This window comes from Humulus lupulus, chromosome 2 (genome assembly GCF_963169125.1).
Source record: "Humulus lupulus chromosome 2, drHumLupu1.1, whole genome shotgun sequence".
Classification (NCBI taxonomy): Eukaryota; Viridiplantae; Streptophyta; class Magnoliopsida; order Rosales; family Cannabaceae; genus Humulus; species Humulus lupulus.
The window spans coordinates 211767490-211783318 of record NC_084794.1 but is presented as its reverse complement, the minus strand read 5'-3'; the positions used below and the strand labels follow the sequence as shown (position 1 = coordinate 211783318).

At 36.8% G+C, this 15829-nt stretch overlaps 2 protein-coding genes across 2 annotated transcripts; one reads left to right on the top strand and one right to left on the bottom strand.

The window, feature by feature from the left end:
• Positions 1-1088: 1088 nt before the first annotated feature.
• Positions 1089-2082, top strand: LOC133818941 (uncharacterized protein At1g05835). The gene is made up of 2 exons (XM_062252064.1): positions 1089-1335; positions 1428-2082. The coding sequence occupies exons 1-2, from the start codon at positions 1266-1268 to the stop codon at positions 1739-1741; spliced, it is 384 nt and encodes a 127-aa protein (XP_062108048.1). The 5' UTR covers positions 1089-1265; the 3' UTR covers positions 1742-2082.
• Positions 2083-3393: 1311 nt separating this feature from the next.
• LOC133818940 (aspartic proteinase 39-like) lies at positions 3394-8660 on the bottom strand. The gene is made up of 10 exons (XM_062252063.1): positions 8195-8660; positions 7905-8034; positions 7556-7803; positions 7015-7239; positions 6504-6666; positions 6332-6405; positions 5396-5483; positions 5073-5148; positions 4014-4085; positions 3394-3911 (listed from the first exon to the last, which is right to left on the bottom strand). Exons 1-10 carry the CDS (start codon positions 8449-8451, stop codon positions 3739-3741), a joined length of 1506 nt encoding a protein of 501 aa, XP_062108047.1. The 5' UTR covers positions 8452-8660; the 3' UTR covers positions 3394-3738.
• Positions 8661-15829: the final 7169 nt, after the last annotated feature.

Here is a 15829-nt window from a genome sequence, read left to right as displayed (position 1 = left end):
TTGAGACTTGGGTTATGCTGGTTTTGGATCATGGGGATGTTTGGGAACTTTGATTTTTGAGTTTGGAGATGTTTGGATAGGTTTTAGGAAGGTTTTAAAAGTTTAAAAATGGGGAAAAAAATGGCTGGTCCAAGGTTGGGCCACGGCCCAGGCTCGAAGAAGCCTTATATAAATATGCACTGTCAAAGTTCAGTTATCAAATTCTAACTAGTATAATCATCCTTATTGAAAACCAATTAAAATCAATATAAATAAATAAACTTATAAGTAGACTTAACTTTGAGAACACTTACTCTCCAAATTAGCTTTCAAACCTCTAACTTAGTAATTAGAACATATTTTTAAAAAGATGAGTGTAAATGAACACTCTATTTTACATTCTAATGTGTTAATGTATGACTTATGGACATAGCTAAATATATTATATTTTAACAATATTATAAATAATTAATGGAGTCTACAATGAGATAAGAAAGATTTAAAAATAAAATGAGAAAGAGAGTACATTAAACATTTCTCTTCTAAAATTTTGAAGTAGGTGTAGATAATCAAATTTTTAAAGACGCCACTCTAGGAAAAGAAAATGATAGTATTTATAGCTAAATATGATGCGTACCGTTTCTATGGAGCACGTTGAAAAGAACACTAGTTTGATATAAATAGGAAAATTTTGTTGTAACTCTTGAATAAGAGTGTTACTACAATAAATGACTGAATCGAACGAGTCACGCGTGTTTGACCATGACACCACATAAATTATTAATATGGCTAGAGATGCACCAACACTCAATTGAGGGAGGAGAGGAGACGATTCTGAACATGAGGGAGTACTGTCAGTGTTACTCACTTTGAAAGTGTTGTTTCTGACTTTCTCCATGTGATTCACTATGTTGGTTGTTCGTTGGGAAGCACCATGCAAGTACTTTCACTCTCCATCCTTTTCTCTCTTTTTCACTGCACGTGACTCTTTCTCACCACACCTTTTCCCCACCACACCATAAACTAAATTAATTTTTTTTTAAAAAAATCATAATAAAGAAATAACTCTTTGACTAGGGTAACAACTTAAAATAAAATTCAATATGTTAGCTTGCACCTTTTATTTTTTTCAATATTTTACAAACCGTGTTAGTAAAGCGAGGGTTGGGAAAGAATATTACTACTACTGCACCTCCTTCTGACCATCAAATACTATTTATAAACCTCTGCATGCCTGAAGCACATTCTTACATCTCTTTCCAAACTGCAAAACTGAAAAAGAAATAATGCAAGCTCAAATAGCTCACAAGTTCATTCTCTGGACTCTGGTAACATTGTCATCTCTTATATGCCAAGGTAAATAAAGCAAAGCCCCTCTCTCTCATAGTGTATTTATATTCTAACATGCTATATCAAACCATAACTACTACTGAGCTTTGTTTCCGCAGGATGGGCGGTCAAGTGCGCTGCCGGTGATCACGCTCCTACGGTGAAGCAAACACAGGTGGGGGTGGGAAACCCTCCCAAATTCTTGGTAGAAATCCGCAACAACTGTCCCATGTGCCCAGTCATCAACGTCCATCTCAAGTGTGGGAGCTTCCCCCAAGCTCTCGTCAGTCCTAGGCTGCTCAAAGTGCTTGCTTCTGATGATTGTGTCGTCAATGCCGGACTTCCATTGCAGCCTCTACAAAAGCTTTCTTTCAACTATTCTCATAACAAATTCCTACTTCGTCCCACCATCTGGTATTTCCAGTGCGAATAGACTACAGCTCTGCTGCTACTTCTGGCTACTCATAACCCACCCTTATTACCGACTTATATTTTAGTCTATCTGTCATTCTCTCTCTAAGATTATTACTATTCTTCACTGATCTAGTTAAACAGAACCAAGAAACTTGATTTTACTGTTTTGATATCTACTGAAAATGTTTATGGAAAAGTGTCAAATGTGCTCTAATTATGTTTAAACACCATGATGTTGACTTACTTATCTTGCGAATAATTTGTGCTTCCGTTTGGAGACTTTACGTGATGTTGCCAAATACACTATTATCCTCAATATTTGGCTATAAATCACTTGTGAATAATTGACTTTGTGGAGGACTTTGTTGAGTACATTTCAACTTTATGCAGAAGAATTTGCTTTTGTGCAGACATAACATATTCACAACAACTCGTCTTGTACCCCACCACCCAAGTTATCATAGCGAAATCCAGAAAGTGGTGGGAAGTTAAATTCATGAGCAAAAGAATAGCAATCTCCATATCAAGGCACTTTCCAGTTACCACAAACTAGCACACGAGAATGAAACAATTCTGACTTACATTGATTTGGAGATGTTGAGAGATTATCTAAAAATAGCGAACCATAAGTCCGAAGCAATATTAATACAGCCTACTAAGTTACAACTGTCCTTTCAAAAAAAAAAATTACAACTGGACCCCCTTTAAATTAAGGTTTTTAGAGGGAGACCAAAAAGAAGAAAAGAAAAGGAAAAAAGGACTTCACTACATGCTTAAAAAGGATAAAACAGGCACTTACGACATCAACAATTTTATACTATGTTCCAGAAATATAGACCAAACTAAGCAACATACAGTTACAACTTACAAAAAGAAAGTTGAACTTTACAACATCATAACTTCATAAGGGAAAGAGAAGCGGGGAGAAATAAAAATGAAGCAATATATATATATATATATATATTTATATTGAATAAAATTGCTGCCCTTCACCTGGTACCTTCACTTGGTATTAGGCTTTAAATTGTTAACAGTTCATAAAGAATATTAATCAGAATACCGGAGTCGGACACAATTTTTTATGTTTATTGCATTAGTTGAAAATTCTTGCTTTCAAAATGCTGACAGGAAGGAAATTAATTAGCTAATTTTGCACAGGTCCAAGCAGCTGAGTTATGTTATAAAGCAGTCATAGAACTCCGAAATGAATAGTAAAACAAGGAGCCTGCAAGAGATGCTGTAAATGAAACATATGCAAAATTAAACAGATCCATTCTACCACAGCTGCTACGTGGTGGAATAATGAATGCAGTGACCAGACAAATATGAATTAAAGAAAAATAACATGGTAAATCCATATAACTAGTTCAGAGGAGGGTTGGACGTGTTCGCCGATTTCCGCAAATTTTCCATGGGCAGCATTATAATCATTAATGAAGCCTCTAATATTGAAGCTTGTTTCCCAAACAAACAAGACTACAAGAGATAATACATGATGAGAAAATATTTCAACTACTACATCAGTAATCCTGAAACCATTACCTCATACTTAACTTCCCTCAATTTTGGCATTATACTTTTGTTAGCCACGACAATGTTCACAGTAAAAGAACTGAAATGGAAAACGGAAAGAAAACTAACAAGAACCTATCATATATACCATATCAGATATCATCGTGAAGTTTAGTTATAATTACTATACCATCAAAGGGATGACTTATGCTTGAGAATGCACTTACAATATTGCCACACATAAGCCAAGTAACAACTCAATGCTAAACTTAAACCATATACATTTGATTTTGAAGTCAGCGTAATCCTTCATACATCTCTGGATTCACCCAGGGAAAGAAAAAAATATAACCCCAATTGAACCACCAGACCTAAGCTTTATACCTACCTTGTTTCCACATAAGCTAATTTTGATGCACAAATCAAAATAGTATTCTCTGAACTATTTCATCAGTAATGTCAAAGATATATCTCTATATTCAGTTCTATATTTAACTTTGTATGTCAGCAATCTCTTTTAGTTGTTGCATCACAGTAAACTAAAGTGTGCAGCAGCAAAATTATCAACAAGAATATGGACCATTCGCTTTTCAAATGGCAAGCAGAAGAGATATAGTGGGAACCTACTAAATGTACAGTTCCAGTCTTTTCGTCCTTTACTTTAATATTTGACGAACCTGAAACAAACAATTCAAAAGTCAAAGTTGAGCTATGTACTATATCAAAGGGATGCAATCATGTACTCATATTAGCTACTAATATAATAAGATGGGACTCACAGTTATATTCAGTCCACCCAATAGCCTGATTTTCGAGATCATACACTACTAGCTTATTTGATAGTACCAGATCTGCAAGAAACACAGACTTCTTGTAACATTTAATTGGAATGTTTGGCTTGTACCAAAATTATCATTGATCATGCCCATTAAAAATCTTCCACTTGTATATTTGAAGGATTTTCATAATAATAACACACGGCACTTAGAGCAGTTAATTTGTACACCACATCATATTTCATAGCAGTTTGCTGATCTGAAAACCTTGCGCTAAAATTGTTTCTAGAAAGTTTTCAAAAGTAAAATCCGGAAGTTACTAATTTATTTTGACTAATCATTACCTTCCTCCCAAGAAATAACAAGGACAAGCAACCTTCAAATTATTAAAAAACAAAACCAAATAAAGATGCCAAGCTGCCAATTATCCGGCCAAACCCCAACTTAGGACAAAAGGAATGCATATCATCCTAAAGATTCAAACTTACTTAAGATTTATTATGCCAAAGAATTTAGGTATCAAAAGTACTCCTTTGGATGATGTTAAAATGGCTCAGTGGCAATATAATATAAGAATAGAGCAGGAAACAGTTCTCATAAAAGGTAGAGGGAGCTGAAAATAAAAATAAGAATTGAAGATCCACACAAGTATAGCCAGTTAGTTTAACAACACAACTGATACTAATAAATCTACGATAGAAAGCAAGAGTCGGTTCCATGTTCAACAAGGACTAAGGCAGAACTGTAAAATAACTGGAAGTAGAATAGACCAATAGAGGAATGATACATATGTGCAAAGGCATTTTAATAAAAGCTGTGTCAATCAAGTTTTATGTTTCATCAAATCGTAAGGCAGGATCCCCATCTCATAATTTCAAAAAAGAAATATGTATTATTAATTTGTCAGTTTCCAGTTTTATTAAAATAATAAAGTCCCTTTCTTTCATGAATATCCTATAGAGCACAGTCTTCCTGTTCAATTTTCATGAGCAAAGGAAAAAACACTTGGATCACTTATTTATTCATGAATATAATAAAAGGACACTAATTTTCAAGGAATACCTCCCAAAAGGGTCAAATTCTTCCTATCACTGGATTGCATCCCACTATTTTGCCAACCAATACACCACATGCCTTCCTGTAAATTTATCTATGTTAGTAATAAACTACAGTTTAAAAAAAAACAAAGGCATCACGAAGATGTTAAATGAAAAATAACAAAATAGCTAAATGCTTACAAGAGACTAATGACTAATATGCAAAATCCAAGCAACTCCATGTGAAAATGAAAAGATATCGATATCATAGACATACACATTAAAAATAGATATCATATCACAGTCAATAATAGAACCTTATGAAACTTTGCATCTCAGTATACTTACAAAAGGAAATAAATATTCATGTGGATAAACCTTCAAATACAGCGAGTTCTCAAAATAAAATGTGATGGTTGGAAACGCATCATCCACACTGCCATAAAACATGAAAATTAAAGCATTAGTAATGTACTTGAGAATTTACATGATAAGAATCCTAAGAGAAAAATCAATTAATAGAGCATCCCAGCAAAGAAAGCATTACCACATAAGAAAGTATATGGCATGAAGGACAAAAGCATTTAGTTAACAGATGAAAAGCAGCAGCACAAAATATTAAATGAAATAAACCAATCCCTTGGGAAGCACATCATAAACAACAATGTCTGAGACAAAATACCTAATTTGTATGAAGATTATTAGAGATACCAATTCAAAATGAATGTGTAAAAGGTAAGGAATATAATTAATTCTTTGGATTATGCTGAAAGAGAATTTAAAAATAAATAATAATTATGTTTTACACTATTAAAGTTTGGGACTTTCAGTGTGAAGCTAAGATCGCTTCACTTGGTCAAGAAAACTGGAGAGAAAGGTCCCATTTAAGCTATTATAAGTTTACCTCAGAAATAGGCTACTAAATAGCTAGAAAGTAAAGTAGCATAAAGCAGAATTTAATACTTAATATGAGAAAGTTAACAGCACAATGAGAGCTTAAACAAAGTCAGAAAACATTCCTAAAACCCCAGTCATGTAAACCAAAATCGAAAAGAAAATTTCCCTATCAAAAAATGAAGAAAAGAAATCTGTGCTAACAACCACTATAAATAATATAGATGATAAATCTCAGATAATCAAACATCTTTTTATAAGAAATAAGAAACAAAAAGAATTTGTCTATAAAATAATTTATCTTTTAAAATATATATTCAATAAGAAACTAGTGCTCTTAGTTGTGGCACATTTAATATAGAAACTCTACTAATGGCATCCATTGCTCACCTTTCTGAGTACTGAAAGCATGTATACTCGCCATGAACTGTATGAACATTTAGATCAGGCTGCTGAGATATTATCTGAAGAAGGGAAAGTATGTAAGATTTTGGATTAATTTCCTTGAGTGTCCAACAAATTTCAAATTACACAAAAGATAAAACTCCAACATTTCACATACCTTACTTACTAGTGGCTCATAAACCATTTCAGGAAGATATGCTAATGTTGTGCCGCTGTCAATTATTGTCCCTTTTCTGTCACCTATCTCAAACATATCATTTGGCAGCTTTAAGAAAGTATGACCAACTTCAACTGCTGTCATGTTGACATTATAGTGCGGCCTGAGAACACATTAATTAACAATTTTAAATAAATTCTGACTCTACAGAGAGGCAAGAAAAGATAAAATTAGAACTCAGAATCACAGTTCCAAATTTTTCATGAAAAACTAATAACAATCATAATAAGTAAATAAATAAATAAAATCTAACTGTGTGAACAAAGAAAATGTCTTCAAAATCTTGTGTTCAAAAGCATGCAGTAAACAATCAAACTAAGAGCTATGACTCTGTGATATGGGATGGTAAACATGAGATTTGGCAAGAAAAACAAACGAAAAGTATATCCTCATCGAGAATTTGTGGAAGAGAAATAATTTCAAAACTACAAAAGATATTAGCATCACATACTGGTTTGGTACCAAGGGCGTCATGTTTACTTTTGGTTGTACAACGTGACCAATGGCAAAGATTCCACCTCCATTAGTGCCATCTAAGCAGTGAGCAAACATCTTTCTCACCCTTCCAGATGAAGCTAGCTGTGATATCACTGATGAATTTGATTTTCCAAAGCCAAGTATACCATCAAGTGCTTCTTCACCAGACAAAGCTAGATCCGATTGTGTAGCCCCACACCTATGAAAAGAACATAAAATCTTTCACTGATGGATTGTTGCTATACAAAACGATTGAAAAAAGTAAATAAATTAAGTAAAAACGGCATAACCTTACTCATTGAGCACAAAAATGCCTATTTCAACAAACAAAATGATTAAAACGATACTTATACTGTATAATCTCCTTCCCTTGTAAGTTTACTTGGGAGCCAGCATTAGTATTTAGTGAAAACCCAAGTTTTCCATCACTTTTTCAGACCATTGTACTCATGGACATGAAAATTACCAAAATATTTAAACAACAAGATAGCATACCCCATGTGCAAATAACTCACCCAAAGATGACACTTCCGTTGGATGATGTAGTTTTGAGGTCTCCAGAAACTCGATCATACTGAACATTATCTTTCACAAAATATCCAGCAGTAGAGCTGCCATCTGCGTATATCTGAAGATAAGGACACGACACATTCGCTGTGCAACCAGATAATGGACCCCCATTAACCTCTAAACAAAACCCTTCATCACAACCTACCAATTTCCCGGTTGAAGAGTCCTTAATGTCATACAGTGTCAGGTCTATCTGTTTGGAGGAAAACACAAATATTCAAATATGTATGTATTATATATACGTACATGTATGTATATATACACAGAGAAGAAAATTATCAGGCAGAGGCGTACACCAAGGGAGCTTCTTGTAGGGCAATCTTTACATTGAATACAGTTGACCCACATAATATCACTTCCAGTATCTACTTGAACATAATAGTCCTTTGGGGGAGTCCCAATCCCAATTTTAGCATAGTAAAGCCTACAAAAAGCAATTTTCTAAGGTCTACTCAGAACTCCAAATCAATTCGAAACCATTCAATCACTATGCATATCCATATATATGAGACACAGACACACACATGTATATGTATATATATAGATAGAGAGAGAGAGAGAGAGGCAGAGAGAAAGAGAGAAACCCGACAGCATCGGGGCGGCCGGAGCCGCCCAAGGGAAGATCAACGCCGGCGAGAATTCGGAGCTGGCGGCGATCGTCATGTGCTTTGAGAGCAGTGAGAGAGGGTTCTTGGCCGGCATACTTGTACTTGACGCTGATAACGGCGTCGTTGAGAGAAGAAGTAGCGGCGGCGGTGGTGGAAATCAGAAAGAGAAAGAAAATGAGAGGCAGTGAGGGAGAGAAAGTGAATGAGCTTCTGAGAGTAACCATGACGGCCATGGTGGTGGTGGTTGTACTCCTTCTCCTTCGGGGGATTGAGTTGGGAGGTTGGTTGCGTGGGGTGACTTTTGGAGGAGAGGGGAAAAGGAAAAACGACTTATGCTCTGCTTTGCTACGCTCTTTGCCAATTCCCAAACCAATCACCCACAACACAACTCTCTTTAGTCTCTCTCTCTGGCCCGTCAAATGTGCCTGCCAACTCCTTTTTTTTCTTTTTAAATAAATGCAAGACATGTATATTTTTATCATTTATTACTTTTATTAAATACAAATGGAATGAAATCTTATAGGATCAAGAGATTAAGGAGTGTAAATTAATTGAGAGGATACCCCTCAAATTGTAAAGGTGGGACTAAGTGTTAAATGCTTATTTGTCATTAAATCAAATCTTTAAAATGATATTGAGTAATTTGCAGTGTTTCTCATAAAAAAAATATATAAACTCCCATTTGTATATTTAAGTTATGAAGATAATTTAGTCCCTTACACATATAGTTTCTTGGTTAGATGAACATTCATTACATATCCGTTATTATTTTAGCCAATTAAAATGAATATATATATATATATTATTAGGGCATTTTTATAGTCCGTCGGTTTCTCTTGAGGGATGTCATCCTTCAGTAATTTGAGACTGTTGGATTATTGTAATAGTAATGATCCAAATAAAAGAAATAAAAATTAAACAAGTCCTACATTCCTTTCAAGTGTCGTTTACCCTTCACCTTCTTCCTTCTGTGATTGGCTGGCTAGTGCCTGGCATTTGAACTTCGAGCTTTCGAGATCTATTTAGTGCCCTCACTTGGTTATAGATCCATCGCCGAAGGTACCCAAATGATTAAATGAAATGGAATCTAGCCTATGATCGTTGAATCTTATCAAGGGAAAGTTGAAACTATAGCTTGGGATAGCCCATAATGTGATGATGGCAAGGAAGGTATGGTTGTAAATTGTTTATTGCTCATTGTGTTTTCCCTTTGTGTTTTCCTTGTCTTAACACAATGAGTTTATCGTAAATGTATAATTTTTAGGTTATTTATTTGGTTGAGGGAGGAATGAACTATGACCTATTCATTTGGGTTTTTAGCCAATTCAACTCTAAGTTGCTACTGTACTGTCAAATCTTTAATTTATGTTGAAATTACTGAGGCATGGATATCACTTGATCTTATATTTACAGATTAATCAACTATTTTGAATTAATCACATTCACCTATTATATATTTATTGAATCGCAAATACATTTTTTTTTTGGTAAGTGATAGGTTTAATTAGAGATGTGTATGTAGTTATTCATTGTTCACCATAAAATATAAACGCAATTGTTAATGGCCTCACTAGTGAACATAAAGAATTGGTTAGAAGAATTAGGTTCGGCAGTATACTTAGTATTCATCGATGTTATTATAAAGCGCAATTTGGTATCTTGGTTGTTGGGTAAGTTTAAAGTGGACCAAGGAACTATAGAATTGGATGGGAATGTGTAACGTCTCAAATTACTTAATAAAGCTTAGGGTCTTGATTAGGAGACCAAGATAACGATTTATGGGAATTATATGATTATGTGACGTGTATGCGTGTAATTGTGTAATTATGTGAATTATATGATAATATGACTAGATATGCATGTTTAGGTGTATTAAATATACATGTGGACACATTTCTTATTAGAAGGGCAATTTCCATAATTTGGCCAATTATGGATATATTTGGCATATATGTGATATATGTGATATATATGTGAGACTATATTATTATGTGGGTATATTTGGGTTACTCAGCATGAAGCGATCCTAAGGAGCAAGTTAGCGAGAAAGTCACATAAACTCGACTCGGGGTGAGTCAAGGGGTATTATGGGTATTTAACACATTATTGGGATATCAGGGTTCGAGGATATATTTGGAGTTAGTGAGATTAGGAGGGAATTCTGGGAGTTTTGACCATTTTGCCCTCAGAGACGTTTTTGGTAACTCGAGCCTCAGGATTTATTTAAGGTTACTTAGAGTCTAAGTACACCTCCCAAACACCAAAAAAAAAAAAAAAAAAAACTCTCAACAAGCATTCACCCTCACGTTACTCTCTCTCTCTCTCTTTCTCTTGCTACTTGAGGAAATTCTCGTAATTGTGAGGAGGAAAGGATTAATCAAGGGGAATCGAGGCAAGTTTAGACTCATGATTACTTAGGGAAAATTTTAGCATCGCTTAGGGCAGCAGAGGTAACGATTTCTAGCCTTAATTCCCTGTATTTTCTCTGGTTTTAGTTAAGTATCAAAGTTTAGAAATTCAATTCTAAATTTTGGGATTTGATGAGGTTTTGGGCAAGTTTTAGCTTGGGTTTTGTTGGTATTGAAGTGCTGAATTGTTTGGGAACTTTATTTTTGGGATTGGGCTATGTTTGAATAGATTTTTGGTGAGTTTTGGCTTGAAGAAACAAAGGAAAATTCTAGGTTTTCATGGTGAGTGTAATGCCCCAAATTTTCTAATAAGGTTAAGGACCTTGATTAGGAGGCCGGGAGGACCATAATTGATTTATTATAGTATTTAATGATTATATGCATATTTACGTGAATTATATTATTATATGATGGTGAATGCATGCTTATGGGCTCATATGTTAATTATAAGGGTATTTCGGTGATTTGGCCACTATGGGCGTAATTATATATTTTGGGTGCATGGTTGTGAATAAGTAATATAGCCACATTATAAGGTGGATTGGATCGAGCTAATCGACATGAGACGATCATGAGACGTAAGTGTTCGGTCTAGTCATAACGGGTTTGAGCTCGGGGCTCGGGGTGAGTCTCGGGGTGATATTAGTAATTATAGCATTACCGGGGATTTTAGGGTAACGGGATATGAGTTATTGGTGTTTGAGGATATTGAGATTAGTGGGAATTGGAGAGCGTTAATTATGATTAACGGTATAGGTTGGAAAGGACAATTTTACCCTAAAAGTGATTTTAGAGGCTTTTGGTGGCTTAAGGGTATTTTGGTCATTTAAGGTTTTGGATATATATAACATAGGAGGGTTGTAGAAGGATAGAACAAAACAGAGGCTATCCACTTCCCTTCCCGTACACTACCTCCCCTTCATCCCTCTATGGTGTTCTTGAGGCCATCTTGAGGTTTTGAGCTAGGAATTCAAAGGGCTGAAGTTGTGGACCTGGTTAAGCTATTAAGGAAGGTTCAAACTGGTTCAAGGTGAGTTTTAGTCACTTGTTTCAGGTTATGCTCTGTTTTGATCTTTAAATTCTCAGCCTTTGATTCTTGATGGAAGTATGGATTTAAAGGGGTTTTGATTGAGGGTATGAGTGGGTTTTGATGATGGGAGGTTATGGGTGATGTATGGGGGTTTAATTATATGTTAGGAAGAGGTTTTATGATGGTTAGAAGGACTGGATAGAGAGGAAATAGCACAGGGGAAATTCTAGTGCGTGTGGCCGACTTGGCTGGTTTGAGCTGGGTGCGCGTGGCGCAGCAGGGGAGCGCCGCGGCCCTTGGTGTCTGTTAGGAGAGAGCCCTTCTGTCTGAAGGGCGCGCCGCGGCGCAGCAGGGGAGGGCCGCGGCCCTTAAGGCCAATTTTGCTAAAATGTGGTTTTTTTAGCTTGGGGATTCAAACCATAGGCCTCGGGGTTGGACCTAGTACCTGGTTGAGTAGTATTTGATGTCTCGGGGGCTGGGATTTGGTTTGGGAACCCTCAATGATCATTTTTATTGATGATACCTTATTTTTGGTTATGACTAGGTGACCGTTAAAGGACTAAAAGTTGATCGTTCTCAAGGGTCGTTCCTTTAATCGTTCTAGCTCGACTTTGAGGTAAGAAAACTGCACCCTGTGTTTATGCGACATGCATGGCTATGTGATGCATGTTGGTTGATTATTATGTATGGCATGCATGGCTATTCTCAATGCATGTTGGTTGACTGTTAAACGTGACATGCGTGGCAGTTATTGGTGCATGTTGGATTGCTAGATATATTGCATATGATGCATGAGAAACATGTGATTAGGACATGCTTTGTATACTGGGTATAACATTGTTCAGAGCTTGAGCCTCTGTGGTTGTGCATAGTCCTAATTGTACTAATATCTGTTAAGTAAGCATGCTGAATACCTTGTTTATAGATACTGGACATGTGATATATGTTTGATGGCATGGCTTACCTGTGTATGGCGCTGACTTATTAGTCAGAATCGACAATGGTGTCAGATCCGTCTATGAAGCTGTGACTTATCAGTTAAGTTCACCACGGGCTGAGCACTGGTCGCGTTTTACCGACCCAAGGGTCAGAAGTGGCAGTGCGTTGTGAACGCCGGGCCGATTAAAGATTAGATCTAATCAAGGTCGACATTGAATGACTCATATGGGGTATTAATGCTGGACCGACCGGAAGGTCAATGAGAACTTATAAGCGCTTGCCTGGTCTACGACCAGATGATTATAGCCAAGGTATATGACCCCGGTGACTGGTTGTCACATGGCTAAGGGACGTTGTCCACAGTTTCGACTCTAGAGTCGTGAGGAAGGTTATGTTGGTGACTAATCACCTTGCACCTGTCCTAATCAAATCAAACTTATGAAAGAATCACTTATCAGTTGAGCCTTGGTGACCCTATCGTCACAAGGCTAGAGGGAGCGATGCTCATCATTGTGACTTTTGGCTATTGTCATCTGTCTGGATGGACCGTTGGTTCCGAATGGTTACTATGGTTATAGTTGATATTATATCATGTTATATTGTGTTTTCTTGCTGGGCATCGGCTCACGGGTGCTACGTGGTGCAGGTAAAGGCAAGAGGAAGCTGGACCATCCTTGAGTTGGAGAGCTTAGGTGATGACGTGTACATATGCAGCTGCTCGTCCGCCACGGCCGAGGTTTAAAGTGGAACTAGGGTTGAACCCTGTTTTGCCGCTTAGAACGGCCTGTTGTAAATACTTTTCTGTAATAGACTCTGAGACTTTATCTTCGGGATCCCAATGTATATATTAAACGTTCTAGTGAAACGTTACATTTTTACCAAAGTTTTTAATCCCTAAACCGCTAATCATACTTAGTTCACGATTTTGGCCAAATGACTCGGTTAGCGAGTTTAGCACTGCTTACAAGGCACACCGTAACGGTCCCTGGAGTTTGGGGCGTTACAGTGAGTCGCGGCCCTGTTCTTGGGGCGTCGCGACACGTGTCAATCAGGGGAGAGCTTGGGCTCTCTGACTTGGGGTGGGTCACGGCTCCTTTGTTTTGAGTCGCGAAGCTTAAGGGTTTTGGAGCCTCGGGAGGGTTTTTGAGTGAGGGAACTCAAACCTAAGGACTCGGGATCGATCCTACTACCCGACTTAGTAGAATTCGATGTCTCTGAGGCTAGGACTCGGTTCGGAAGCCTTTATTTGCTCGTTTTGACGAGATTCTCTATTGAATGTGAATAGGTTATCGCTAGGGTCTCGAAACCAGGATCGTGCTCGAGGGTCATTCTTAATATGCTTTGCACTTGGACCTAAGATAAGAAAACTGCACCCGGTCTGCTTTTAGGGCTCGACCCGATTATAGTACAGGGTTAATGTTATATTGAGAATGTTTTTATTAAACATATTGAATGCGCTGTGTTGCCTACGTGATGTAATAACTGTTGGTCTGTATATATGATTGGGGAAGCTCAACTTATAAGCTGAAGGTTTATCTATGTTATCTGATGAAGGGCTTGGCTTAATAGTCAAGGGTATAGTCAGTTTTAAGAGACTCGATCAGTCAAAGGTTTAGACTTGACTTATCTGTCGAAGGTTAAGACTTGACTTATTAGTCGAAGGTCGAGACTCGACTTATCATTCGAAGGTTAAAGACTCGACTTATCAGTCGAAGGTTGAAAGACTCAACTCATTAGTTGAAGGTTAAAGGACTCGACTTATGATCCGAGAGTTCAAAGGCTCGACTTAGAAGTCAAGGGCGGTAATAGCATGTTGAACGCTGGCCGATAGGGTTAAGCCAACTCAGAAGCGAGATATACGCTTGACCACCTCTATGGTCGTCTCGAATGTTAAGCGTCAGACCTGCATGGCCAGCCCTAAGGCTGGTTATGTGAAAGATGGGCATTAAGCCCTGGCATGACTCTATAGTCACTTATTTGAGTTAATTGCATGCATGAGTAGGGTTATTACTGTTGGCATGCTAGTTATGATTTTGTGATCTGATAATGTACTACTTATAAGCATGCTTATGTTTTGTTCTCGTTTTAAAATATGATGGGATCCCATGTATGGGAGTTAAATATTTTAATGAAAGGGTTGACCTTTGACCAAAATTTTTAGTACCTAAGCCTATGGTTAGTTTTAATTACACGATTTAAACTCAATAACTCGATTAGCGAGTTAAACACTATTTAAACTACACAGTGTAACAGTCCTTGATTAGCAGGACATTACAACTTGGTATCAGAGCGGTTTAGGATTATTGGTTCATGAAGATTGGCTGGGTATGTACATTCGCCACTAAAGACAAGCTCGACTCAGGGTTTGGTAACTATTTATATTAATTTGTGTTACCTGCTTAATTGACATATGAGTGTCTTATTCGTGTGCTTGTTTAGGGAGCATGAGTTATTCTGATAGGGCCTAGCCCTTGACTGTTAGATGTATGAGAATAATGTGCTTATTAGCACCCTAATTGAGCATGAATATAAATTAACTTGCTTATTAGCATGATTGTTGTATGTGAAAGTTATTGAACTGCTTATTAGCACTGTTATGGCATGTGTATGTTTAATTGTGTGGTTTTGGGCCATGGGGGGTGGCAGGTAATGATAGAGTGGCATATGCCACATTCATGTTTCGTGAAGTGGTATCCCAGACCAGGATGTGAAGACCCTGAGTTGGGAAGAATTCAGAGGACTATTCAATGAGAAATATTATAATGATGCAGTGAGAGCTGCAAAGGCCGATGAGTTCGGTAATTTTGTGTAGGGCCATGACTATTATAGAGTATGCCCTAAAATTTGATGGGTTGGCCAAGTTCGCTGCTGTAATGACCCAACTAATTCTAAGACTTTGGACCATTAAAACTACTATACATAAACACTATTCTTAAGAAAACATGCATACGAAACATTCATAACTTTATAAAAGAAACTATGAAGGAAATGTTAAGATACATAAATTCGGGGTATGGTATGGGATCCCATTGTTTAAAAAAAATATAACTTCAACTTAATTAAAATTGTTTACAAAACCAAGTGCAGGAAATTGTTAGAAACACAATTAAAAAGACTGAAAACAACGTCGTCCTCGAATCGTTCACGCAGTCTACCGAATCCATTCTTCCTCAATACACAACCCCAAGCTCTCATGAATCCTTACGCCACAATAACTATTTCCCTGCATACATA